Source organism: Siphateles boraxobius, unplaced genomic scaffold (genome assembly GCF_051911475.1).
Source record: "Siphateles boraxobius isolate OS27281-9 unplaced genomic scaffold, OSU_SipBor_1 25, whole genome shotgun sequence".
NCBI lineage: Eukaryota > Metazoa > Chordata > Actinopteri > Cypriniformes > Leuciscidae > Siphateles > Siphateles boraxobius.
In genome coordinates, this window is record NW_027508866.1 from 6053515 (window position 1) to 6078722 (window position 25208).

Consider the following 25208-nt stretch of genomic DNA (forward strand, 5'->3'; position numbering starts at 1 on the left):
GTAACAAATTTATTAAACAAAAGAAGTTAGTGTCTCTGAAATATTAGTGAAAATTCATAGAAAAAAGTTATGCAAAGTCAACAACTGATAAGGAGAGTAAATATTGAAATAAAGTGTTGTATGTTTTTGCACAAGATGACACAGAAGAGCTCTGTTAGTTTAATTAATTAGTTTTTGTGGGTTACCATTGTGCTGGAGAGTAGAGCCTGTGCTTCAGTCAAGGATGAGCAGAGAAATACTGATGTTATGCTGCCTGTTGCTTTATTTAAAAACAATAACTGTGTAGTTGCTGATGCGGTGACAATCTCCTTGCTAAGTACTTTAACACATACATGTGTGCTATTGTTCGTTATACGAACTGCAAAGACTTTAGTTAAAATCATGTTTTTAATAATTCACTATTACACATTAGGTGTTTGCAGTTTTATATTAAGAGATATTCATTTTCAGTGGACTCAAGTTAACTAAGTTTACAGTACTATCAGTATAAATACTATTTTTTTTTAACTCGAACCGTTTAAAGCAATCGGTTTCCCAAATAATATGAGTTACCGTCCAGGAAGGAGAGCTGTAAATTAACGGTAAAGCGCTGTAAATTAACAGTACATGGCTGGCAACCACAGCTACCAGTAGATTACCGTAATTTTACAGCGCAATTTTTTTAGTCTCTCAATAGGGCTAGAGTTTCAAAAATGAAGTCTCTTTTATTTGGAATAAACAATTAGAGTGAAAGGTGAAAGTGTACTCTTGAAATTAAAAACCTGAAAATACAAGCATTGGCTTTCTGTGTAAATATTTGGAAGAAGCAGCACAACCATTTCTCCTCTCCATGGATCAGTAGCTGTAAGTGGCGTAGATGATTATGCTATATCAAAGCCATGATTGGTCAACTGACAAGTCCGAGGAGGCCTGGCATTCATATCACAATCAGTGGCATATATACTGTAGTTAAGTAAGTAACAGTTTGGAGTCTTTTGACAGTATATAAGCAACTTTCCAGGGCCCTACTGAGCTGCTCTTTACCTTTCTGTGTATATACCATAGGTCTACCTGAATAGCACTGTAGCTTTCTTTTTAAATCTTGCATATTTTATAACAAATGTGAATTGAATGTAACAATGTAAGATTCAGATTTGAAATGTGCATGCATGTTTTTAGAATGTAGAATGTCTAATATGAGTCTTGTTTGGTTGGGATCCAATTTAAAGTCTTAATTTATATGTAGATTAAAAAATAATAATATTATAATTGGATTACATTTAACAATTTTAACACAATTTGTGCTTCTCTACCCAGACAGCATAAAGGCAGGGAGAAATCAACATGAATCAAGATTTTACTGAAAATGAAAATATTTCCATTCCGTCTTATTTCTATATCACTGGTTTTTCTGGTATACTTTACATGAGATACTACTATATATTTCTGTTTTTTGTCTACATTACTACTGTGCTTGGAAACTCCTGCCTCATGTTTGTTATCATTAGAGACAGAAATCTTCACACTCCTAAATATATCGCTGTCTTTAATTTATCACTGACCGACATTTGTGAAAGTACCTCTGTAATCTCTCAGCTACTGGACACATTTTTGTTTGGGAATCAGTTGATTCCGTATGGATTGTGTTTGTGCAATATGTTCTCTGTTTATTTATTTTTCGCAATGCAGTCACTAACTCTAACTATTTTGTCTTTTGACAGATTAGTAGCCATTTGTTTACCACTGAGGTATCATATGATTGTGAGCCATAGATCAATGCTTGTTATAATTGGTACTTCATGGACATTTGCACTGTTGCTAGCAATCATTGGAGTAATTTTCATGAGCAGACTTTCTTTCTGCAAAGTTATTGTCACTGTTAACAGTTTTTACTGTGATCATGGGCCTATATATCGCTCTGCCTGTAACAATAATTTCCCAAGTACTGTGATTGCCAAATTGTTTCCGACAATAATCATTGGGTTCCCAGTGTTTTTTATTATCTTTTCATATACATGCATAGCTGCGACGTTGTTCAGAATCACAACCCCACAAGACCGTCAAAGAGCCACAAAGACATGTACTGCTCATTTAATATTAGTGGCTATATTCTATGTACCTATCACTTTTACATATGCATTTTGGTCCTTTATAAACACTAACACAAGGATCATTAATCTTTCTCTGACCTCTGTGCTTCCTCCAATGCTTAACCCTATAATCTACACATTCATGACAGAGGAGTTCATGGTGTCTGTGAAAAGAGTTCTTAAAGGAAGATTCATTTCCCCATCTCGGAAATAAACCTATTTTAATAATATTAATAGTTGTGGTTTTTCATTGTTTTTTTTTTCAATGTAGATTTCTTCATGAAGTTTACAAAAATTGTTAAACATGTTTTATATATATATTTTTTTTACAATGCATTTCAACAATTCAGTATCAGGTATCACAATGTCAGCTTCATCTTCACCTTTGTCAATCCTATTTATATGGATTGGTACTCCAATAATACTAATCATCTCATATTTTGCATTGCTGTGTCTCTGCTTAAAATCTGCCACCTCATGATGGAATATTCTCCAGCAGAATCCTATCGCTCTTGGACCCCACATTGATTTAATTGACTTAAATAACTTTTAATGGAAATCTTGATTAGAAATTCTACAAAATTGCTTCATGTTATGTCACCTCAACAATGTAAATGTGTCAATTAATGTATTTTAAATTGTCACATATCAGATGAATAGACTTTACCCTCTGACTTGAGATCCTTATCCTCCTGATCCCATTTCCCTCTCTGCCCTTCCATTTTTTTTCTATTTGTCCTTAACTGTCTTATGTAATAAAAATTACAAAAATATAACTTAATAGTTTAAATATATTAACTTAATAGTATGCAATACTTTTTCAAACAGGCATACAAACGGCTACTTCTTGGAGACCAAGAGGATAGGAATCAGTAAAGAGATAGGCTCTGTCCCAAATGGAATCCTAAGACCTCGGTCATTTGTGGCATAATGCCGCTTTGACTCCCGGGAGAATGGTGACTCCATCCCCAGACGGTCCAGCTGATCTAGAAACGCATTCGGGGGAGGTGGAGGGGTCAGACGCTAGGTCTAGCACTTATGAGTATGCCCAGAAGGTTAGCCCCTGTACTAAGCTGCCCATATGTTGTGTTCCATACGGTGATGCGATATATGTATTCTTCCATGGTACGGCTCCCCTGTTGGCGAGCCCGTGCCTTTCCCTTGGCAGAGCCCGCTCTGCCATCTCTGGTAGAATTGACATCCAACCTCAGCCACTCTGGATCTATCCCACAGACCTTACATATGTAGCACTGCTCCGTTGGCCAGTACATATGTGTAATTCTCACATGATACCTCTCTACAGGCAGGATGTGGTCTCTGTAACGTTTTTTTTTCCACTTGGAAAAGGCACGCTTTCCCAGTGTTATCCAATATTTAAAAAGAAGGTAAAGTATAGCAATCTAGTTGTGTATCATGTGAGTTCAATGGCGCTGCCATAGTGTTACATGATCAACGCGACTAGTCGACGTCAAGCTTAAAGCGTCACGGCATTGCATTAAGGTCACGGCATTGGTTCAATCCCTATACTACACACATATAGAACTGTTTTTTTTAGTGGTCGTGAAGTAAACTTATTCAAAATAAGTACCTATTCGAGAGTATGCGATTTCGGACTCAGCCATAGTGTCTATTTACAGAGTGATTTTGGTGCGTTGAGTATTGTAGCCAATCACAGGTATTTCTGATGAAAATAATGACCAATCAGTAGTGATAATCCGCTCAGTATCTCTCAAAACGCTGAATGAGTTTATATTTAGCGCAAGTTTACTAAGTTCTACACGTGCACAAATCCTATCAATATAACAAACAAAGCGGAGACACGATGTAAATAAAAGTTCCCTTTCAGTCGATAACGTCGGACGTAGTCGACGCGACTGAAATGGGATCACGCTAGGGAGCCTATCATCTTCGAGTACTATTGAACGAGCCAATGTAATTGGCGTGCGTGATTCGCATCACACACTCCGCCCCCGCGGCGCGGGTATAAATACGGAAGTGGGTGCACGCACTAGTTGCCTTTCGCTTCGGAGCCGATCGTTTGATGTCTCTGAGAGTGCTGTTGTCTACAACGAGCGAGTGTGTCGGTGTTCTTCAGGAAGACTCTCCCAGTGCTGGTGTTCTACAGCGCGAGTGCAGCGGTGATCGCGAGCTTTGAGCTCTCAACTGCTGTTTTAACAGCAACAAATTTCTAAATGTTTGTGTGTGTGTTGATGGCTGGTTAGAGGGCGGAAAAGTGAGTGCTTCACTGTTTCAGTTCTCTGTTCAGTGTTGCCGCGGTCATTTCCCTGTGTGCTCCGGCACTGGTGACGGTCCTATTTTCTGAAAGAGCAACACGGGTGCGTTTGCGTCTTTTTCAAGATGTCATTCCGCCCGTGCGTTTCTGGGTGCGGTCGTTCCCTGTCTCTCTCTGATGGTCACAACTGTTGTGTCACGTGTTTGGCTTACAGCATGCTGAGACAGCTTTTGTGGACAGCTCATGTTTTCACTGTGGGAACATGACTGTCGCAGTGTTGAGGGCGAGACTCGCCTTCGTTCGCGGAGAGCGAGTCCCCATTACCATGCCCCACCCTCGGGTGCTGTGTGGGATGGGTGACCGGAGGATAGTGTTGGATGTCCCGCCCGGTAACCATTCCCTGTGGGCTCCTCACTCCTCCCTTCCACTGCAACCACTGGAGCCTCCTGTGTTTTCTGCTGGTCCATCTGTAATGGGTGGGCCAGCGGTTTCACTCGGGGCTCCCCTGGAGGACAGGACGCCGATTGCAGCATCAGAGGGTGAGCTGACTTCTGGAGATGATGACTCGGCTGCATTGTCTCCCTCCGGGAGTTCAATGTTGCCCGAGCCGGATCCAGAATTATCAGCTATGCTGAAACGGGCCGCCGAGGCTGCCGGGCTCGAGTGGAACCTCCACCGTGTCCCGTTCAGTCTCGGTTGGAATCTGGAGTTTGGTATCTTGGGGCGGGCCGCGCTGGTTCTCAGCTCGCCGCCCCAGTGCCTTTCTTTCCCGAAATGCATGGAGAGCTTATCAGGTGGTGAACAGCATCTTTCTCTGCCAGAAACTGCCTGAATAGCTTTTCCCCCTCATTACCCTTGATGGAGGAACGGTGAAGGGTTGCGAGGTGTCCCTCCATTGGAGCGGTCTGTCGACACAGGTGCACCTGTGTCCGGCGGCCGCTGCCTTTTGGGGGGATCCTCGTCTCCCCCCTAAGGCCTGTGAGTTTCGTCCGTTCCGACGGGCAGAGCTTACAAAGCCTGTGGGCAAGCCCCTTCCTCTTGCGTGCCATGGCGTTGCTGCAGGCTAGGGCACCCATGGCATGCACGAGGGTAATCCAGACCGTGCGCTCATAGGTGAGCACCGCACTGCATCCGACCTCACCCTCCGGGGTACGGGTGTCGTAGCGTGCGTGATCGGTCTGGCGATGTCCACCTTGGTGGTCCAGTAGCGCCTTCGTTGGCTCAGCCTGGTTGGTATGGCGGATGCGGACAAGGTTCGGTTCCTGGTCTCCCCAATTTCCCAGGTTGGGCTGGTCGGCGACGCGGTGGAGAACTGCATCAAACAGTTCTCTGCCGCTCAAGCGCAGACGGAGGTCATCCGGCACATCCTGCCCCGGTGGCCAGCTGCTGCCTCCACCCGCCGCCGGTGGCAGCTCCTCCGCCTGCTCGTCGCCGTGGGCGTTCTCCGGCCGCCGCTCCTGCTGGCCCTCCGCAGCAGCCTCCACCCAGGCCTCAGCAGGGAGCCGGCCGCAGTAGAGACGCCCAGCCCGCTCCAGGCGCTGCCAAGCCAGGTGGCAAGCGACAGCGAAAGCATTCCGGAGCGGGCCGCCCAGGAATGGATGAGATGCTCTTGGAGTGGCACGATCACTCCCTCCCCCCGGGTGAGGGCCGGGTGGAGCCTTTGTTTGTGTGTGTGTCTGTTCCGCCGCTGGCTCCCTAAAAAAAAAAAAAAAAAAAAAAGCGGAGCAAGCGGTACCCACACTTCAAAGAGAGAGCAATTTCATCTGTTCCTGGGTCCCAAGAGGGCCAGTCTGGCGGGTGTGACCCTGTATAGCCTTACACCCCTCAGCTCCCCCTTGGTCGCCAGCAGGCAGCTTGGTGCGTTCGAGGACCCGGTCATCCGCCTTCTCACGCGCCCCCTGCCGCTTGTGGAGACAGGTAAGTGTTGCACAGCACACTAACACCACTCTCTCTACTTTGCTGCCCCACCTCAGGCTCGGCTACCCCGCTCAAGTCAGTGATAGTCATCACATTAGGTGTTGAGCAGACGCGCTCCTGAAAATTCAGTGATATTCATCACACCGAGTGTTGAGCAGTGCTCCTGACTTGTGCGTGCTTATCTTATCCTGCTGGCGAAGGATTTGATATAGCCGCTCCTCCAGCCGGTACGAAGGCCAGTTGTAAACTCGTTCTTCGTGCTACTAGGTGGTGGGTCGTGACCATCTTGGCCCAAGATTGGTCTGCAGCTTTGACCTGAAAGACATGTGCTTCAGATCTCTACCTCCCGCACCGCAGGCCATCCTGTGTGTTGCGTCTAAGGGTGGAGTATCAGTACAGTGTCCTTCCCCTCGAGTGCTCCAGAGCCCGTTGGGTCTTCAGGTCAACTGGAAGAGAGTAATCTCGCCCACGGGCTGAGTATCTCTTTTCTAGTTTTGGAGAGGTACTCGGTCCAACATGTCTCTCCAATGAGAATGTGTTCAGCTGGTGTTGAAGTGAGAAAGGGTCCCACTGAAAGAACTTTCAGAGGCTCCTGGGGTATATGGTAGTCGCAGCCTTTGGCTCCCTCCATATGTGACCGCTTCAGCGCTAGCTTCACGATCGAGTCCCGAGGTGACCATGGCAGAGCAGCTCACCCTGTGTGACTATAGTTCATCCCGGTCTGCTGCCAAACCCTCTTCAACAGAGCGGCCATGTACAAAGGGCGTGTTTTAACGGGGGCCTGGGCGACCCCCGACTACACGGGCATTCGTGCCTCGAGTTGTTAGACATTGCGACCGTTGCGCAAGCTTCCCTTGCATGTCACAAACTCACCCGTCACCTCCTCCTTGGAGTCAGACGCTTCTGAGGGCGCCTTATTCCACTCCTCCCGCTTACTCAATCGTGCCGCCATCGAGCCTCACGACAGTTATAGCCAGGGCAAGTGGAGACTCCATCCCCTGGGTCCGGCTGGGTCATGACCATTCCGGGGCCGCTCAGTTGCCCCCCCGGTTTTATTTTTCCGCCAGTGTTTGGGTAAACCGAGCGGACTACCCTTGGACCAACACTGGGACTCAGCGGCCCCAGGGGCCCGCAGAAATGCGTTTAACCCCAGTGAGCCTTCTAAAAGTGACTGCGACTCATGGTCGCCTTGCGCCTGCAAGTCAGTGAAATCATCACTCTTCATGTTGAGCAGATTTGCTCCTGAAACTCAGTGAAGTTCATCGCACTCTGGTGTTGAGCAGCAATGCTCCTGTAGCTCAGTGAGTCCATCACAGGTAGCTCAGTGAATTCATCACACGCAGTGCTGAGCAGAAATGCTCCTGGTGCTCAGTGAAGTTCCTCGCACTCAAGTGTTGAGCAGAAATGCTCCTGAAGCTCAGTGAGTTTATCACACTCAGGTGTTGAGCAGTAATGCTCCTGAAGCTCAGTGAACTTGTCACACTCAAGTGCTGAGCAGAAATGCTCCTGTCGCTCAGTGAGGTTCTTCGTACTCAAGTGTTGAGCAGAAATGCTCCTGAAGCTCGGTGAGTTTATCGCACTCAGGTGTTGAGCAGGAATGCTCCTGAAGCTCAGTGAACTTGTCACACTCAAGTGCTGAGCAGAAAATGCCCCTCATTGGCCCAACTAGACCTGGTTCCCTTCAACAGCCTTCCTGACTTCCCCTGGATTCGGGGACGGGGCACGATGGCACACGCGTTCTTCCCCCGGAGATTCCGGGCGGTCTTACATCCGAACGCGGAGGTTCAGGTGGCTATCACAAGAACATGTGTTAGTTACCATCACTTCTGCGAGCACCCCCTAGAATTGGGTAGCGTGCTTACGCCTTTAGAAGTGGAACCTAGTCGTTGAGTGCGTCTTCTCCCCTGAGGAGATCCTGAAAGCTTTCGATCACTTCAGTGCTCTCTTTCCTGCAAAATGGGTTGCAGTAGGCTGTTTTCCTAAATCACCCTCAAAATGATGTTGCCTCGGTGTTTAAACGACGCTCATCGTGTTGCAGAAGTATGCAGAAGCACGTTCTGATCGTCAGGTTCCTGAGGAGCAAGGTCTTGTAAATCCTTGTGTCCCTCTTTATCCTCTTGGGCCTTGTCCCTGGTGCGACTGCACTGCAGAGACCGCCCCTGAGCCACTGCAGGTAGTGAGTTAAAAATTCTGTTATATCAGTTCTCCTGCTCGCGTGGTCTCTACTAGAGGGTAGGGACTTGCTCGCTTTCGGTCAACGTACTGTGCCTGGAGTCTGGGCCGGCTAACTCTCACAAGCTGAGATCCCGGCTCGGATTGTGCCCAAGGTTCCTACCTCTCCCGTAATAGGAGCAGGTGGTGAGCCTGCAAGCGCTGCCCTGGAGGAGGCAGATCCAGCCCTGGCTTCTCTGTCCGATTCGCTTGGACGTGTACAGAATGCAAGTCATAGACCTCAGACCAGCTCTTCAAATATCTGTGGAATTCAGCAGAGAGGGAAGGCTGTTTCCATGCAAAGTTGCACTTAGTGCTTGCCTTCATTTCGGCAAAGATCCGAGATGCAACATGTCCACTTAGGTGTTGAGCTCCTCTATGATGAGTGTAAAGTGCTCCGCCTGGGCGTTGACGATATACTTTGCTAAACAGATTCTAGAGTTGGGGGCTGGACGACACCTAGTTGAACCGCTGCTTCCCGTGGGCTCCCTTCTCATGAAGCCAGTTTCACCGTGAGCCCGGTTCAAGTGTCGGCTTGCTGCGCCATTCCCCTCCTATGGACTGGATACGTGCGCCTTTCTACTCCAGTTGAGTTCCCTTAAAATTGAACCCTGTTGAGTTCCTCCACACCCCTCCGACGTCGGACGTGCGGAACGTCTGGTGTTAGGCCTACCACTCGTAAGCAGTGTGGAACCTGTGTTAGGCTGGGTCCATATGTTGCGGTCCCTTCGGTGACCCCATATGTGTATTCTTCCACGATACGGCTCCCTGCGGTGAGCCCGTGTCTTCCCTCGGCAGAGTCTCTCTGCCGTCACTGTCCGGTGTGTCTCCCCCCGTCTTAGGCTGGAGCCACCCCAGTGACATTCCATATGTTAGACTGCCCGGTTTCCGCCCAGTTCATATGGGTATTCTCCACATTTCCTCCCTCGGGTTGGATGTGGCTTCCGCAGCGTCCCTTCCTTCCAACGTACGGGGAACGCTTTCCCAGTGGTCCTGTAGGAACAGCAGTGACTTCCCTGGCCTAAGCCCTGTCCTTCCCCGCCTTAAGTTTGCGGGGGCATCAGGAGGCTTTGGTTTAGGCAGTGGAAGGTGGCAGCGTTAGTGGCGTGTTCAATGGTTGATCCCATTTCAGTCGCGTCGACTACGTCCGACGTTATCGACTGAAAGGGAACGTCCTGGTTGCATATGCAACCCACCGTTCCCTGAAGGAGGGAACGGAGGACGTAGTCCCCTTGCCACTACCGCTGGACCACCGCTGACCCCGGGTTACTCTCGGCTCCTCAGCGAAAAGCAACTAGTGCGTGCACCCACTTCCGTATTTATACCCGCGCCGCGGGGGCGGAGTGTGTGATGCGAATCACGCACGCCAATTACATTGGCTCGTTCAATAGTACTCGAAGATGATAGGCTCCCTAGCGTGATCCCATTTCAGTCGCGTCGACTACGTCCTCCGTTCCCTCCTTCAGGGAACGGTGGGTTGCATACGCAACCAGGACGATTCATTGTGAAGTTTTGACAGATTGATTGATTAAAACAGAGTTTTCACACTCTGAGTTTTTGCCAAAATGACTGACAGCTTCAGTGATTACTCGCTAATTTCATTCGCAATTTGAAGAAAAGTTTTAGTTTTTCATGAGACTTTGTGACTTTTCCTACATACTTCAGTACAAACATTTCTGAAAAAAATATTTGTAAATGTTATAATAGTAATTGCTGAACACTATTCTGCTGGCTATAGTGCTAATTTAATGTCTTTTTAGATTTTAAAATAAAAATGATTTTTTTATCAAGTGTTTTCTTTTTTTTTATCAAGTTATCCTACATCGCAAAACTTTAGACTTTTGAGTTTTGAAGTGCTGGAAAAAATTCAACCAGAAACACTCAGGAGGTGTAATGATGTAACAATCATTAATTTATTGACAGCCCAGCAAGCAAATATGTACAAAGTTCTTTGGCGTAGGCCCCGTCCGTAGTTCATAATCCGAGGGTAGCGAATCTCGTTTCATGCCTGACGACGAAGGCATGGGCGCAGCCGACCCCCTGGAAGGTAAGGACAGGACCATCCTGGTGGTGGTGGGGAGGGTGGAGGTAGTTGTCGCGTCAGCATCTGCGAACTCAAACATGTGTAAGTACCAATCTTTTATACAGCAAGGTTAGGGCTGCACAATTAATCGAATTTCTAATCGCGATTACGATTACGGATGCCACGATTACGCAATCGTTCAAAGCCGCGATTACAAAAGAAAATCTAAAATGTGTTTAGAGCATAATTATGTTATGAGAGGCGAATCCCGACTACTTCAGAAAACCCAGCACAATATGACATACCAGGCAGTGACGTAAGTGTACGCTGAAATAAAAAGACTTTCACCTCAGAATAACGGACTTTACTGTCCTGTGCCGTTATACTGTGCTCATAGCGCGCACTCTTCAATTGCACGCGCAAATGCGGCGGCGCGGGCTGTGTATCGCTTCACTGTATAAAGTGCAAAACAAACTACGAGCATGCAACGTTGTTACAATGTAAATTAGTAAGTCACGAAATAAAAGTAAAATACCAATAGATCACGTGTTAGCTGAGAAGGATTTGCATATAGGTATGATTTTCATTCAGGAGCTGTTCCATTAACAGTTCTTGTTAGTATTGTGTATTCACCATGGTAACTGTCATTTCCATAACACCAAAATGCCACTTTATTTTCACTTTGTGTTATTTTTTATATTTTTAAATGACTGTGGTGGCTCATATCAACATTATATTAACAAAAACTAGTTTGGGCCTGCTATTGCTTTAGCATAATCCTAATGTTTATCTATTAGTAGGCTTTACTATTAGTCATTCTTACAATTTATGTGTATGTTAAGTAAAGGGGGACAGTACTGTGTGTGTGTGTTAAAATTTTTTGTTTAAACGTATTATAATATGCCTATATATATTCAATGTAAATTGTGATAATCGTAATTAATAATCGCAATTACAATTTCAAGGGAATAATCGGCAATTATGATTTTTGTGATAATCGTGCAGCTCTACAGCGAGTATGAGGACATGATTGGGTAGATGTGAAGGTAATAAGTGACGTAGTAATTAAGTCTTCCTGTGGCAGAACTTATGCTAAAGCTTTCACTTATTTGAAGTAGGCAACTTTAAAATAGGACTGTCACGTCAAGGGAGTAAGATTGGATTTCGTCATCAGAGTTCACTTTCGTTTAGTCACTTCGAGTTACGTCAGTGACTGACGAATGGGGTATTGCTTAGAAAGCCTATCACCTTCGAGTATTACAAAATGAGGCAATGGCGAGGAAATGACATGGGTCTGCGGAATTTTCATAGCATAACTCTGCCCTACTTAATGGGTATATAAGTACGTACGCTAGCAATATGCAGTTATGTTTCTGCTTTGAGGCCAAGAGGTCCTCTTCACTCCTGCAAGCCTGTTTCTCTGAGTGTCTACTTCGAATTTCGACGAGACAAGCAGCTCTCCAGTCGGTGTTGGTGTGACGGTGTTTTCCAGCGAGTTTCACATTCCTGCCTGCTGATCTGTGCAGTGGTCTGCAACAGCGTGTGAGTTTCTCCCTGGGTGCTTCAGCACAGCTGCTGAGTTTCCTCTCACAAAAGAGCTTTGCACGTGGCACGTCTTTTTAAAGATGTCTCGCTCGTGCACTTCTGGGTGCGGTCGTTCCTTCTTGATATCTTATGGGCACGAGCGCTGTCTTGCGTGTTTGGGCTTAGATACTAAATCCTCCTCGCTCTCCTCTTGTACCTTCTTGGGACCCCGCAGTGGATCCCGCAAAGGGAGCTCTCTGCAGGGCAGATCCCTGCAGAGAGCTCCCTTTGAGCCATTGCGATCAGCGGAGCTCCTGTCTATGAAGACAGCGCTCCTGGTCGCTTTGGCCTCCATCAAGAGGGTAGGGGATCTGCAGGCATTTTTGGTTGACGAAGCATGCCTGTAATTCAGGCCGGGTAACTCTCACGTAATCCTGAGACCCCGGCCTGGATATGTGCCAAAGGTTTCCACCGCTCCTTTCAGGAATCAGGTGGTGAACCTGCAAGCGCTGCCCTTGGAGGAGGCAGATCCAGCCTTGGCAGTGCTCTGGCCAGTACGCACCCTCCGTGCTTAATGTAGACAGAACGCAGTGTTTCAGGACCTCAGACCAGCACTTTGTCTGTTATGGTGGAAAGGTGAAGGGAAAGGCTCTCTCCAAGCAAAGGTTGTCTCACTGGATAGTGGACGCCATTGCTTTGGCATAGCAGCTGCAAGGTCGAATATGCCCCATCCAGCACTGTTGACGTCAATGCCAGAGTTATGCCTGCGGCAGCTTTCTTTTTGCTTTCAGCTTTTGTGCTCCCGTTGGGCGACCCCCACCTGTGTATTTCCTCATTTTGTAATACTCGAAGGTGATAGGCTTTCTAAGCGAAACCCCAATGTCTCCGTTCCCTACCTCCTCCTCATGTTTTCCATAACCTTGGCTTTTGGTATATTGACACCACTGTTCTCTTATAGTTTTTTCTCTTTCCCTCAGTGATTTTGCAGGTGCTTGTAAATTCCATACTTTTTTCTAGGTGCCTGTAACTTCTGCTGTATACTTTTTGAGGTGAAGGGCTTCCCTTCGCAATTACATGCAGCATTTCTATGGATTAGTCACCGTTTCTGATGTAACTAATCATGCCAGTTCTGCGCTATGATTGGTCAACGGATAAGTCTGGAGAGGCCTGCCGTTTGTATCTGAGGGTTATATAGTTCAGTATGTATGAGGTCTGGGGAAGTCTTTTTACAGTATATGTGTGCCTGTTAGCTTTACTGTTTTGTGCTGCTCTTCACCTTTCTGTGAGTATACCATAGCTACTGATCCTGAAATATTGCATATTATACACAAAATGTTAGTCCAATTAGGCAATTGAAGTTTAAAGATGCATGTTAAAATATAATTGGTTGCTTGAAATATCTTATATGCTTATATGTTTGGTCTTGTTTCGCAGGGATCAAGTTAAGAGTCTTAAATATAATGGGAAATAAATAATGTATTATAATTGCTTAAGGCCAAATTGGAGTTAAAATAGCTATCTTAGATTCCCATGTTGCAGTATTTGTTAGCTAAATAATTTCTTACAACTCTGAATAATGTATTTTTTTTCTTCCCCCAGACAGGAGGAATACAGGATCAGTGAGTGAACTGACAATGAATGAAGATTTTGCTAAAAACGGGAATATTTCAATTCCATCTTATTTCTATATCAGTGGTTTTTCTGGTATACCTCACATAAGATACTATTACATGTTCTTGTTTTTTGTTTACATTATTACTTTGCTTGGAAATTCCTGCCTCATGCTTGTTATCATTATAGACCGAACTCTTCACACTCCTAAATATGTCGCTGTCTTTAATTTATCACTATCAGACATTTGTGAGAGTACCGCTGTAATCCCTCAGCTACTGGCCACATTTTTGTTTGGTAATCAGTTGATCCCGTATGGATTGTGTTTGTGCAATATGTTCTCTGTCTTTGTATCTATGACAACACAGTCACTAACTCTTGCTGTTCTGTCTTTTGACAGATTCATAGCCATTTGTTTACCACTGAGGTATCATATGATTGTGACTCATAGATCAATGCTTATTATAACTGGTGTCACATGGGTAGTGGCACTGCTTATGGTAATTGTTGCTACAATTTTCATCAGTAGACTTTCTTTCTGCAGAGTTATTGTCATCATAAACAGTTTCTACTGTGATCATGGGCCAATATATCGCTCTGCCTGTAGCAATAATTTTCCAAGTTCTGTGATTGCCAAATTGTACCCGATAATGATTCTCTGGTTTCCACTATTTTTTATAATCTTTTCATATACATGCATAGCTGTAGCATTGTTTAGAATTACAACCCCACAAGACCGTCAAAGAGCCACAAAGACATGCACTGCTCATTTAATATTAGTGGCTATATTTTATGCTCCAATCACGCTTACATATGCACTTTCAGACATTATAGACACTAACACGAGGATCATTAATCTCTCTCTGACCTCTGCACTTCCTCCAATGCTTAACCCTATAATCTACACAATCAAAACGGAGGAGTTCATGGTGTCTATGAAGAGGGTTCTTAAACAGAGAATCATATTTCCTTCTCCAAAATAAACCTCTTTTTCCACGTTGTAATTACACTATTAGACGCTTTTGTGGTTTTTATAGTTTTTTTTTCTATGGATGTTTAGAATAATTTATGCTTCAATAATATCACAGGTTATAAAAAGTCAGACAACAGGTATCATGGCCTCATAAACCCACAACAAATTTTTAAACCACTAACAAACTATTGATGGGTTTGGTGATATCTGTTGATAAATTCCCTATCTGACTTGGTGACACACGAAACGCGAGGAAAAGAAGATAGCTGATTGTTTAAACAGCTTGTATGCTAGGCCTATACATTTCGGTGCAATTGCCCCAAAATATGACATAATCGGTCTTACAGAGGATAATTTTCTGGAGGATCATGGTGATGACTAGAGCTGTGAAAATTATTCGTTTTTCCGAAGCATCACGATGCATGCTCACATAAATGATTTTGCAGCGATGCACAAAAACAAAAGAATAGGCCTATCATACATCTTAATATACACATTTTTTCTAGGCTAAATAAAGAAAGCGCATTATATATTACTAACATGCTTGAATGAGAAGGGCATTCCCCTGTGTAGTCCCAGATTTACTCCAAATGTTACAAAATAGTTCATAAAAGATTAAAGAGATTTCTATTGATGTTTTATATAAGCATTAATTTATATATTAATTACCTATTCTACTAATATTTCATTATACCACTAACGTTATACAAATCATTACAGTGAACAGACTTGGTAAAGCAAGCTGTTATATGGTACCCCCCGCCCCCCCATCTGTTTCAATGTTTCACGCTTTTTGGACATGTACATCCAGTGGTTAAAGTGGGATTTGGTAGGTAGGGGAACCCTCAAATTTTGTGTAGGTGCAACAGGAAAAAATTACTCACCTTGGGACAACATATTTAGTTAAAATTGCTGAACACTGGGCCAAAAATTGAGCCCTGGCATTGTAGCCACATGAGCCCAAATTACCCCCCACAGCCATGTGCATTTAAATGTGAGGTAGCTAGGGGGGTTCGAGGGGCATGCTCCCCCTAGAAAATTTTGATTTCTCTGACCTACATACAGGTATGTGCAATTTAAGACTTTTGAAGGCCAAAAAATGGATAATAATAGCTTTAAAACCATGTCAGTGTGCATTAGATTATTTGTCAATACCTGCTCTCTCATCTTAATCTTTCTTTTTCTCAAAGTCTCCTTATCCTGCCGTATTTCTTCCCCTCCTAAAGCTGAACTTTGACTGATAGTCTTTTCATTTTCGTCTGTGTTAGTGAAGAAAGTAAACATAGGCTCAACTGATAAGTTTTATGAATCATTTTCTTAGATAAGTTAATTTACTCAAGGCTTTCAGATCAGCATTGCCAATAGGAACCTTCTACAAGCTTTGGAATTTGAAAAGTACTTTTAAATAACACAAATTATAGGCTATGTTTAACGCAGTTAGTGGAATTGGCAAACGTTCCCTTAGTCATGCGTTTTGGAAACGCGTCAAACCATTCTCAGGTATAAATATGCAGCATTAATGCACAGTGATTTTGAACGAATATTTAAATTATGATAATGGTTACATAATGTTAAAACTAATCCTGCTATTGATATCTTTGTAAGACCGCCGACCCTAGAACAGTGCAAGGGAAAACAATGTCCGTCAAAATATCGAACATTAAACTAACTTTACCGCGCTCAACCACCGTGCGTGCATTTCACGCATTTATAATCACTCGCGTTCAGCGGGGAGGAAGGGAGGTTGGTCGGCCAGTCGGTCCAGAAGTGGCAGGCAGACGTAACGTCTCCGTTCCCTACTCAGGGAACGAGGGTTACATACGTAACCGAGACGTTCCCTTTCGTTGTCACTCCGAGTTACGTCGGATGGCGACGAATGATCGCGGACATCGATTTCCATTCCGAGAAAAGAGATCCTCTGCACTGGGCAAAGTTTGCTCTTCTTGCAGTTGACCCGAAGGCCCAGACGGGCTAGGTGCCGGAGCACTAGGTCCCTGTGATCGCAAACCTGATCTCGAGAGTGAGCTAGGATCAGCCAGTCGTCGAGATAGTTCAGGATGCGAACCCCGTGTTCCCGAAGGGGAACAAGGGCTGCTTGACGACCTTCGTGAAGACGCGAGTAGACAGGTCTAGCCCGAATGGGAGAACCGCGTACTGATATGCCTGCCCCTCGAAAGCAAACCGAAGGAACGGTCTTTGTCGAGGGAGAATGGAGACATGAAAGTAGGCGTCCTTCAGGTCGATCGCTGCAAACCAATCCTGGGGCCATACACATTCGAAAATGCGCTTGGCAGTGAGCATCTTGAACGGCAGCCTGTGAAGGGAGCGGTTCAGCACGCGCAGGTCCAGGATTGGTCGTAAGCCACCGGTTTTCTTCGGGACAATAAAGTACGGGCTGTAGAAGCCGGACCTCATTTCGGCTGGAGGGACAGTCTCGATCGCACCCTTCATCTCCGCTCTCATCATAAGGGCATTGCCACCGACCATAGTGGAGCGGACTCCTCTGAAGCAGGGAGGAGACCGCGCGAACTGAATCGCGTAGCCGAGCCTGATCGTTCGCGCGACCCAGCGGGACAGGTTGGGAAGCTCTAACCAGGCTCCCAAGAACTGTACCAGCGGGGCAGTGGGGCAGTGAGGTGGAATGACTGTCCCGGACGTGGACGGCATAGTGGCCCAGTGTCGGGGCATAGTCATTGACCGCGTTCTGACAGAGGAGACCAGGGAAGGACGAAAGTTCCACGGGGGTCTGCTCTGCCAGGGGTCTGGCGACAGAGGGGGATGAGAGCGGCACTGTCCGAGGACGGCGCGTGCTGTCATCCGGCTCTGGGACAGAGGGGGACGAGGGTGCACGGCTCGGAGGCGGCGCACCGTGTTGTCCGAGAACTCTGTGTGCTCAGGGATGAACATGTCACTACTTTCTTTAATCACATTAGGGTGCTGCCCACCCAGGGGTGAGCAGCGGGGAGTGGAGAAATAAAGATTCTCCCTCGGCCCTCCACTGGGGGAAAGAGTGGTCCTGCTACCATCTCCTGAGAAGTGACCATCATCCCTGAGCAGCCCGTCTCTGGCTTTTTTACGGCTTCCTCCGCGACCAGGCCCGGGTGGAGGCTGCTGCTTGGGCCGGACGGGAGGGGTGGAGACCGTAGGAGGGCGCCCTCGGAGGCGAACAGACTGAGTATTCTGCCCTGTCGGCTGGGTGGAGGCAGCAGCGGGCCGTTGGGGCAGAATGTGCTTGATCGCCTCAGTCTGTTTCTGGGCAGTCGAGAACTGTTGGGCAAAGTCCTCGACTGTACCGCCGAAAAGGCCGGCCTGTGATATGGGGGTGTCGAGCAGCCGGGAGTCCTCGGCATCCCGCATATCAGCGAGGTTCAGCCAGAGATATCTCTCCTGGACCACGGCTGTGGACATCACCGAACCCAGGGAGCGTGCAGTCACCTTCGTCGCTCGGAGAGCAAGGTCGGTGGCGGCGCACAGCTCATTGAAGAGTCCTGGGTCTGTCCTACCCTCGTGCATGTCCCTGAGCATCTGGGTCTGGTAGACCTGCAGAATGGCCATGGCATGCAAAGAGGTAGCTGCCTGTCCCGCCGCTCTGTAGGACTTCGCCACTAGCGTAGACGAGTACCTACAGGCTTTGGATGGGTGCTTAGGCTCACCACGAGAAGAAGCACTCTGAGGACACAGTTGCATCGCAACAGAGCGTTCAACTGGGGGGAGCCCAGTGCACCCACGGGCAGCGGCCTCATCGAGGGGAGGAAAGCCAGATGAGATCAACGAGCGGTCACAGGAAGACATGGGGGTCTTCCAGGGCTTCGAGATCTCATCATGCACATCTGGGAAGAAAGGTATTGGGGTTTGACGCGGACGTGGGTCCACGGCCTTACCCAAGTACCAATCATCCAACCGCGAGCGCTTGGGACAGGGTACTCCGGATCGGACTCTGGCACAGCCGTATGCACACCGGAAGGTGGCAGCTCTGACGAGTCGTCACTTCCAAAAGAATCAGACCAACCTTGTGATTCTGCAATAGACATGGTGTCCTCCTCTGGAGCGCCAAAGGAAATCCGCTGGGCATCCGGAGATGGCCCCACGGAAATCCCCTGAACACTCGTGGGTTGCAACACTGGAGAGGATGCGGCTGGGCACGGACGGATAGTCTGCGCTTTGTTCCAAACAGTCACCCTCAGATCACCCTGGCCACCAGCCGAAGTAGAGCCTCTCGTGGAGACGCTAGATCGGGTTGTGGATGAGGGGACTCTCACTCCTGCGAGATCACTCAGTCTTGATCGTAATGTTGCGATTGTCATGTTCCCGCAGTGAGAACATGACGCATCCACGTGCGCTGCTCTAGCGTGATCAATGCCTAAACACACTATCCAGCGCTCGTGCCCATCAAAGTCAGCTACCAGTCTACCGCAACCAGAAGTGCACGGGCGATGCATCTTTAAAAAGACGTGCCACGGGCAAGCTCTTTTGTGAGAGAAAAGAAACTCTGAGAGTGTTGAAGCGCCCGGGGAGAAACACACTCACTGGCAAACCACTGCACAGATAAGCAGAAAGTGCGCACTCGCCGGAAGATCGCTGTCACACAAACACCAGAGAATCTCGCTCGTCTGTAAAGCTGACAGTTCAGAGATGGCTTGTGGAACAAAGGATTAACTTGGCTCCGAAGCGAAAACATATCTGCATGTTGCCAGCGTCTTCCTTTTATAACCACGAGGTGGGGCGGAGATACGCTATGCAAATTCCACAGACCCATGGCATTTCTTTCCCATTGGCGCGTTTTGTAATACTCAAAGTTGATAGGCTTTCTAAGCGAATCCCCATTCGTCGTCATCCGACGTAGCTCGGAGTGACAACAAAAGGGAATAGGAGAATCTCAGCTATAATGTGGTATATGGCACATAGACAGGATAATTCTGTTTAAAGGTGTGGTTTACTGCTTTTTTTCTTTGCATGATTGTTTTTATTGGGTGCAATATAACATGTCTAAGTGTGTTTTTTTTTAAAAAAAAGCCTTATTTTTCATAAGTTTCACCTTTATTGTAAGCCGCTTTCTCCTCTGTCATTTGAACGACCGATTGACTTCCTGATTCTATGAAACCACTCCCTCAGAAACAGGCAATGGGCTCAGATTGGTTAGTTGGGCCGGTGTGTTCTAATTGGCTAAACTGCGTAGTGCACTTAGTCCGGAAACTTCACCCCCATTAGCTTTACGGGCGAAAGTTGCATGTGCTCCGGTCAAATGTAAATAGTGTGAATAGCCTACTGCCGTATCACTTTGAGCCAGAATCAGACCCAGAAAGAGGCAATGAAGAGAATCGAGCAGAACCTCCACACGGCTCTTACAAAATGTTTCTGAATGGTACTTTTTATTATTATTATTATTCTATTCTATTCTTTTCTATTCTACTATTATTATAAGAATTTCGATACGCTGTTACTTGAAAATGCTACTGCTGCTTATAGCTTTTGAGATATGTTTCTCTCCTGATTAAACATTTAATATAACTGAATAAATGACAGAGTAATACCGTTTTTTGAAGTTATTGTTTTATCGATGAACAACCGTTTATCTATTCACAAAACTTAGTTTACTCAGTGTATAGTTTTCTTTAGGTGTACACGTTTGTCTTACACACAAAATAGCACCGAACTAACTGGCTACTATAAACAAACAGCGTTGACATTGGTTTAAGTTCTTGATCAAATTGAAAAATTACGTCATAAAGTACATGGAAAATACATTTACAAAATTAGTACATAATTACAAATCAGGTCCAAAATGTTTGTACGCGTTTGTCATAGACACACGAAATAGCATAACTAAGTGGCACTAAAGCCAGCGCTGGCATTTGTTTATGTCCTTGATAAAGCTAAAACATTACGTCTGAAATTATACATGCAAATATATTTAAAATTATTACGTCTTACTTACAGGTTGTGGCCCAACAACTGCTGCCTCTGATTTTAAAGTTGGAACTGCTTCATGTTTTAGTAACAGTTTGTTGTTGAATCCGGCATTGAATTTGTGGAGATTCTGGAAGCTGTCTTCCATAAAATGTGCAGCACAGAGAGCTAAATTACGATTGTAATTTACAGGAACATAATCAAACATAAATTGTAGCCATTGTTGACGAACTACAGCGTCCGTAGGAAGCCCGAACACAGAAGACCTGACAGCTGGGTGAAAATAACACACTTTCGACGGCATGGCTACTGCTCTCCACTATCACTCTTCCTCTTCGACAAAGTCGCAGAAATATGGCCATGCCCCCCTTTTTGCATATTCCGGAGGGAGGGTTGATTATGGGTTAGTTGCGTATAAAACCCGGGAAGTATCGTTGTAGTCCCATTCGAGTCGTTTTTGTAGGCATTAAACTTCCTGATTTTTAAAAGACGAGTTCTCTGCTTACGTCGAACTTTCAGTGCAGATAACTTTGCAGATACTGTACATGCACCAACAGCAACATTACACACGGTTTAAAATGATAAAAGTGAAATCGCAATCAACCACCCATTTAAAATGGCGGTTTTAAAAATAAGCTTAAGCAAATAAATGTTTTACAGAAAAACAGTTATTTTACAGACCTTTCCTGAAATATTATGATCAAACACCTTCACTGTAGAATGTAAATCTAATTTATTTAACCATTAGCTTTCAATAACACATGCATGAACTAACATAACCATAGAAATCACTGCATTGGCTACTACACAGTTAGTGCCTTTTACACAAAACGATACTCGGTTACTAACGTAACCTCGGTTCTCTCTAGAGAGGGAACGAGTATTGCGTATGTTTAGCTTACGCTACGGGAAAGATTCATCTTCTCAAGATACTGAAGCCAAAAAATTATCCTTCATTTTGTATTCATTGTCAACGCAGTGCAGCAGCTAGCAGACCTAGAGCAGGTCATCTCGCGTGCTCATTGGCTGCCCTGCGGGCAACTGCTGCAGCCTACCAGTGAGCCCGGCGTGACATCACGCCCAATGAAGGGCGCCCGCGCCTTCATAGCGTCACAGCCCGCCAGAATGGGCGTGGCTTAGCGTATAAAAGTAGGGGCTGTAGGCTGACTTCCCTGGTTTTTCGTCGAATGAAGCGAAGTCGCTCGTGGCGCGAGCATGGCCGGTTACGCAATACTCGTTCTCTCTCCAGAGAGAACCGAGATTACGTTAGGTTACGAAATTAACTTTGACTGCAGTCCGGCCGTAGCGGGAAACGCACGTCTTTTCTCTCTCTCTGTTAGGAGGGCTTCGCGTGCTCAGACTAATTCTTTGCCGAGGCCCTTTGGGGGGCGGCGGTCTGTGACGGCTGTCTGAGCGCGACCTAGGGCGGCCGCCCTGACGTCGTTGCGAAGGCTGAGGCTGTGCTGGACGCTGGGTGCTGGTTCGCACAGGAGGCTGGCTTTGTCTCTCGCGAGAGCGGCCTGTGGCGGAACTTGAGCGTCGCGGCAGGAAGAGGTTCATGGCCTGCGTGGTCTTCTGCACCTCAGAGAAGCGGTCAACGATCCCGTTCACAGCTGGGCCGAAGAGACCAGTGGGGGAGAGCGGCGCGTTCAGGAAGGAGGCTGGCCCTGTGATAAGTTTCATGAGTGTTATGACAATCAAATATTGTGAAAAATTTTATAACATCATAAAGCAGAAAATGTTTAGAGCTAATACATTTAGACTTAGCGTGTTAATCTCAGCTTAAAAAAAGCTTTTTTGTGACTTTAGCTTGTTTTGTGATGTTCAAAGTTCATCTGTTTATCTGAATTATTTGTTAACTGTCAGCATTGTTAAGATTTTAAGAAGTCAAAACTGCATAATGAGTTAAAAATTGTTTCAAAACATCACAACATTGCAGGATCTCATGTGGTAGTAGCTACTAGATCTATAATACACAATAATGTAAAATTAATAACTAATATAATAAGTGATTAGACTCTAGATGAGATCAGTGATTCGGACCACTACTGTCACGGGTTAGAGACGAGAGACGTGGATTCAGTTGCAGAGTGATTTATTTGGATGACAGACAGGTAAGGTACAAACTCCAAAGCTCTGAACATTCCAGGTCCATGGAAGGGAACAGAAACAGGGGGTGATGGTTTTCCATCGGGCGGCCAGGGCAAAACAGACAACCCATCGGGCGGCCAGGGCGAAGCATACGACCCATCGGGTGGCCAAGGCGAAGCAGACGACCCATCGGGTGGCCAGGGCGAAGCAGACGAGCCATCGGGCGGCCAGGGCGAAGCAGACGACCCATCGGGCGGCCAGGGCGTAGCAGACGACCCATCGGGTGGCCATGGCGGTGACGACCAGGGCGAAGACGACCACTCGGGCGACCACGGCACAGGAACAGAACCCGGCTCAGGAACAGCAACAGACACCGGCTCAGGAACAGCATCCGGCTCAGGAACAGCAACCGGCTCAGGAACAGCAACCGGCTCAGGAACAGCAACCGGCTCAGGAACAGCAACCGGCTCAGGAACAGCAACCGGCTCAGGAACAGCAACCGGCTCAGGAACAGCAACCGGCTCAGGAACAGCAACCGGCTCAGGAACAGCAACCGGCTCAGGAACAGCAACCGGCTCAGGAACAGACACCGGCTCAGGAACAGACACCAGAACAGTAACAGCCACAAGGACAGACACAAACACAGAAACAAACATTGGCTCCGGCTCAGGAACAGCAGACACTGGCTCCGGCTCAAGAACAGCAGACACTGGCTCCGGCTCAGGAACAGCAGACACTGGCTCCGGCTCAGGAACAGCAGACACTGGCTCTGGCTCAGGAACAGCAGACACTGGCTCCGGCTCAGGAACAGCAGACACTGGCTCCGGCTCACGAACAGCAGACACTGGCTCCGGCTCAGGAACAGCAGACCCTGGCTCCGGCTCAGGAACAGCAGACACTGGCTCCGGCTCAGGAACAGCAGACACTGGCTCCGGCCCAGGAACAGCAGACACTAAAGGTCTGAAGGGCGTCTCCAGGATCCGAGGTAGACGCTCTAAATAGCTGATCAGTGCCCCTCCGGCCACGAGAATGGCCATCTCCCAATCTGTCTCCGACTGGGCAGACGTGGCCTGAGCTGTCTCTGTCTGGGCAGACGTGACCTGAATAGTCTCTGACTGGGCAGATGGAGCGTGAACAGTCTCTGACTGGGCAAATGGAGCGTGAACAGTCTCTGACTGGCCAGACGGAGCGTGAACAGTCTCTGACTGGGCAGACGGAGCGTGAACGGTCTCTGACTGGGCAGACGGAGCTTGAACAGACTCTGGATCCGCAGACCTGGCGTGAGCGGTCTCTGGATCGGCAGACGTGACGTGAGCGGTCTCTGGTACGATCTCCGGAAAAACGGCGGGCTACTCGGGCACGGCCTCCGTGTTCTTAAGACGGCTGGAGATCTTCCACCGTCTCTGACGGCGATGTGCAGACTCTGGGCTGGACGGAACCATCGATGAAGGCCCTACGCTGGACGGAACCATTGGCGAAGGCTTCATGCTGGCGAAACCGGCGTTGAGGGCTTTGTGCTGGACGGGACCCGTGGTGATGTGCTCATGCTTGGCGAAACCAGCGGTGGATGGAACTCAGGGTCGAGGAGAGACCGATGTGAAGAGTGATGCTGGGACTCACCTCTATCACCTCCTCTCCTACGACCTCCGCGGGTCCCAGAGAATCTGGCCAACCGGGTTCCCTCAAACCGCTAAGAGTCAGCAGGAGTCTTAATATGGTTGCCAGTTGCAGTCCTGGTTTCACCTCTTCCCGACTGACCGCCGGCTGCCCTGATCTCCTCATTCCTCTGAGCGCACATGGCGAAGTATTTGAATAAGGAGATCCCGTTCTCCCTCTTTGCAGGATAAAGTTCGCTCCGCTGAATCCACATTTTGGCTGATTCGTTCTGTCACGGGTGAGAGACGTGAGACGTGGATTCAGTTGCAGAGTGATTTATTTGGATGACAGACAGGTAAGGTACAAACTCCAAAGCTCAGAACAAACGGGAAGATACACACGTAACACGTACAACGAATCAGCACAGGACTGCAGACACAGGGAGGTAAAATAGGCCAACAAACGAAAGAAGTAACAAGGCGGGCAGGTGGGGAAATTAACCAATAATGAGATAACAAGATGGGCGGGGTTAGACAATAGACAGGAGAACACATGGCACAAGAAATAACAAGACAGTCATGTGCTCACAACAAACCAGAATAAACACAAGCACATGACAACAGTGACAACTACATGATGATTATGTCATCAACAGTTAACCAACATCACCTGATCACATTTTCTCTTGGCTCATCTTGCCATGAAAAAAATGCTGTATTATATTTAAATATTTTGGTGGTGGTGATGGCGCAGTGGATAAGACACATGCCTTTGGTGTGAGAGACCCGGGTTCGAATCCACTGTGAGACACCAATGTGTCCCTGAGCAAGACACTTAACCCCTAGTTGCTCCAGAGGCCACGAGAATGGGCATCTCCCAATCTGTCTCCGACTGGGCAGACGTGGCCGGAGCTGTCTCTGTCTGGGCAGACGTGACCTGAATAGTCTCTGACTGGGCAGATGGAGGGTGAACAGTCTCTGACTGGCCAGACGGAGCGTGAACGGTCTCTGACTGGGCAGACGGAGCGTGAACAGACTCTGGATCCGCAGACCT

At 47.0% G+C, this 25208-nt stretch overlaps 2 protein-coding genes across 2 annotated transcripts; both read left to right on the plus strand.

Annotated features, from left to right (window-relative positions):
• Positions 1–1323: 1323 nt before the first annotated feature.
• On the plus strand, positions 1324–2305 carry or42b2 (odorant receptor, family 42, subfamily B, member 2). The gene has a single exon (XM_077241975.1). It carries the CDS (start codon positions 1324–1326, stop codon positions 2281–2283), a length of 960 nt encoding a protein of 319 aa, XP_077098090.1. The 3' UTR covers positions 2284–2305.
• Positions 2306–13611: 11306 nt separating this feature from the next.
• On the plus strand, positions 13612–14571 carry LOC143749506 (olfactory receptor 13C2-like). Its single transcript, XM_077241976.1, has one exon. The coding sequence runs from the start codon at positions 13612–13614 to the stop codon at positions 14569–14571; it is 960 nt and encodes a 319-aa protein (XP_077098091.1).
• The last annotated feature ends 10637 nt before the right edge of the window (positions 14572–25208 follow it).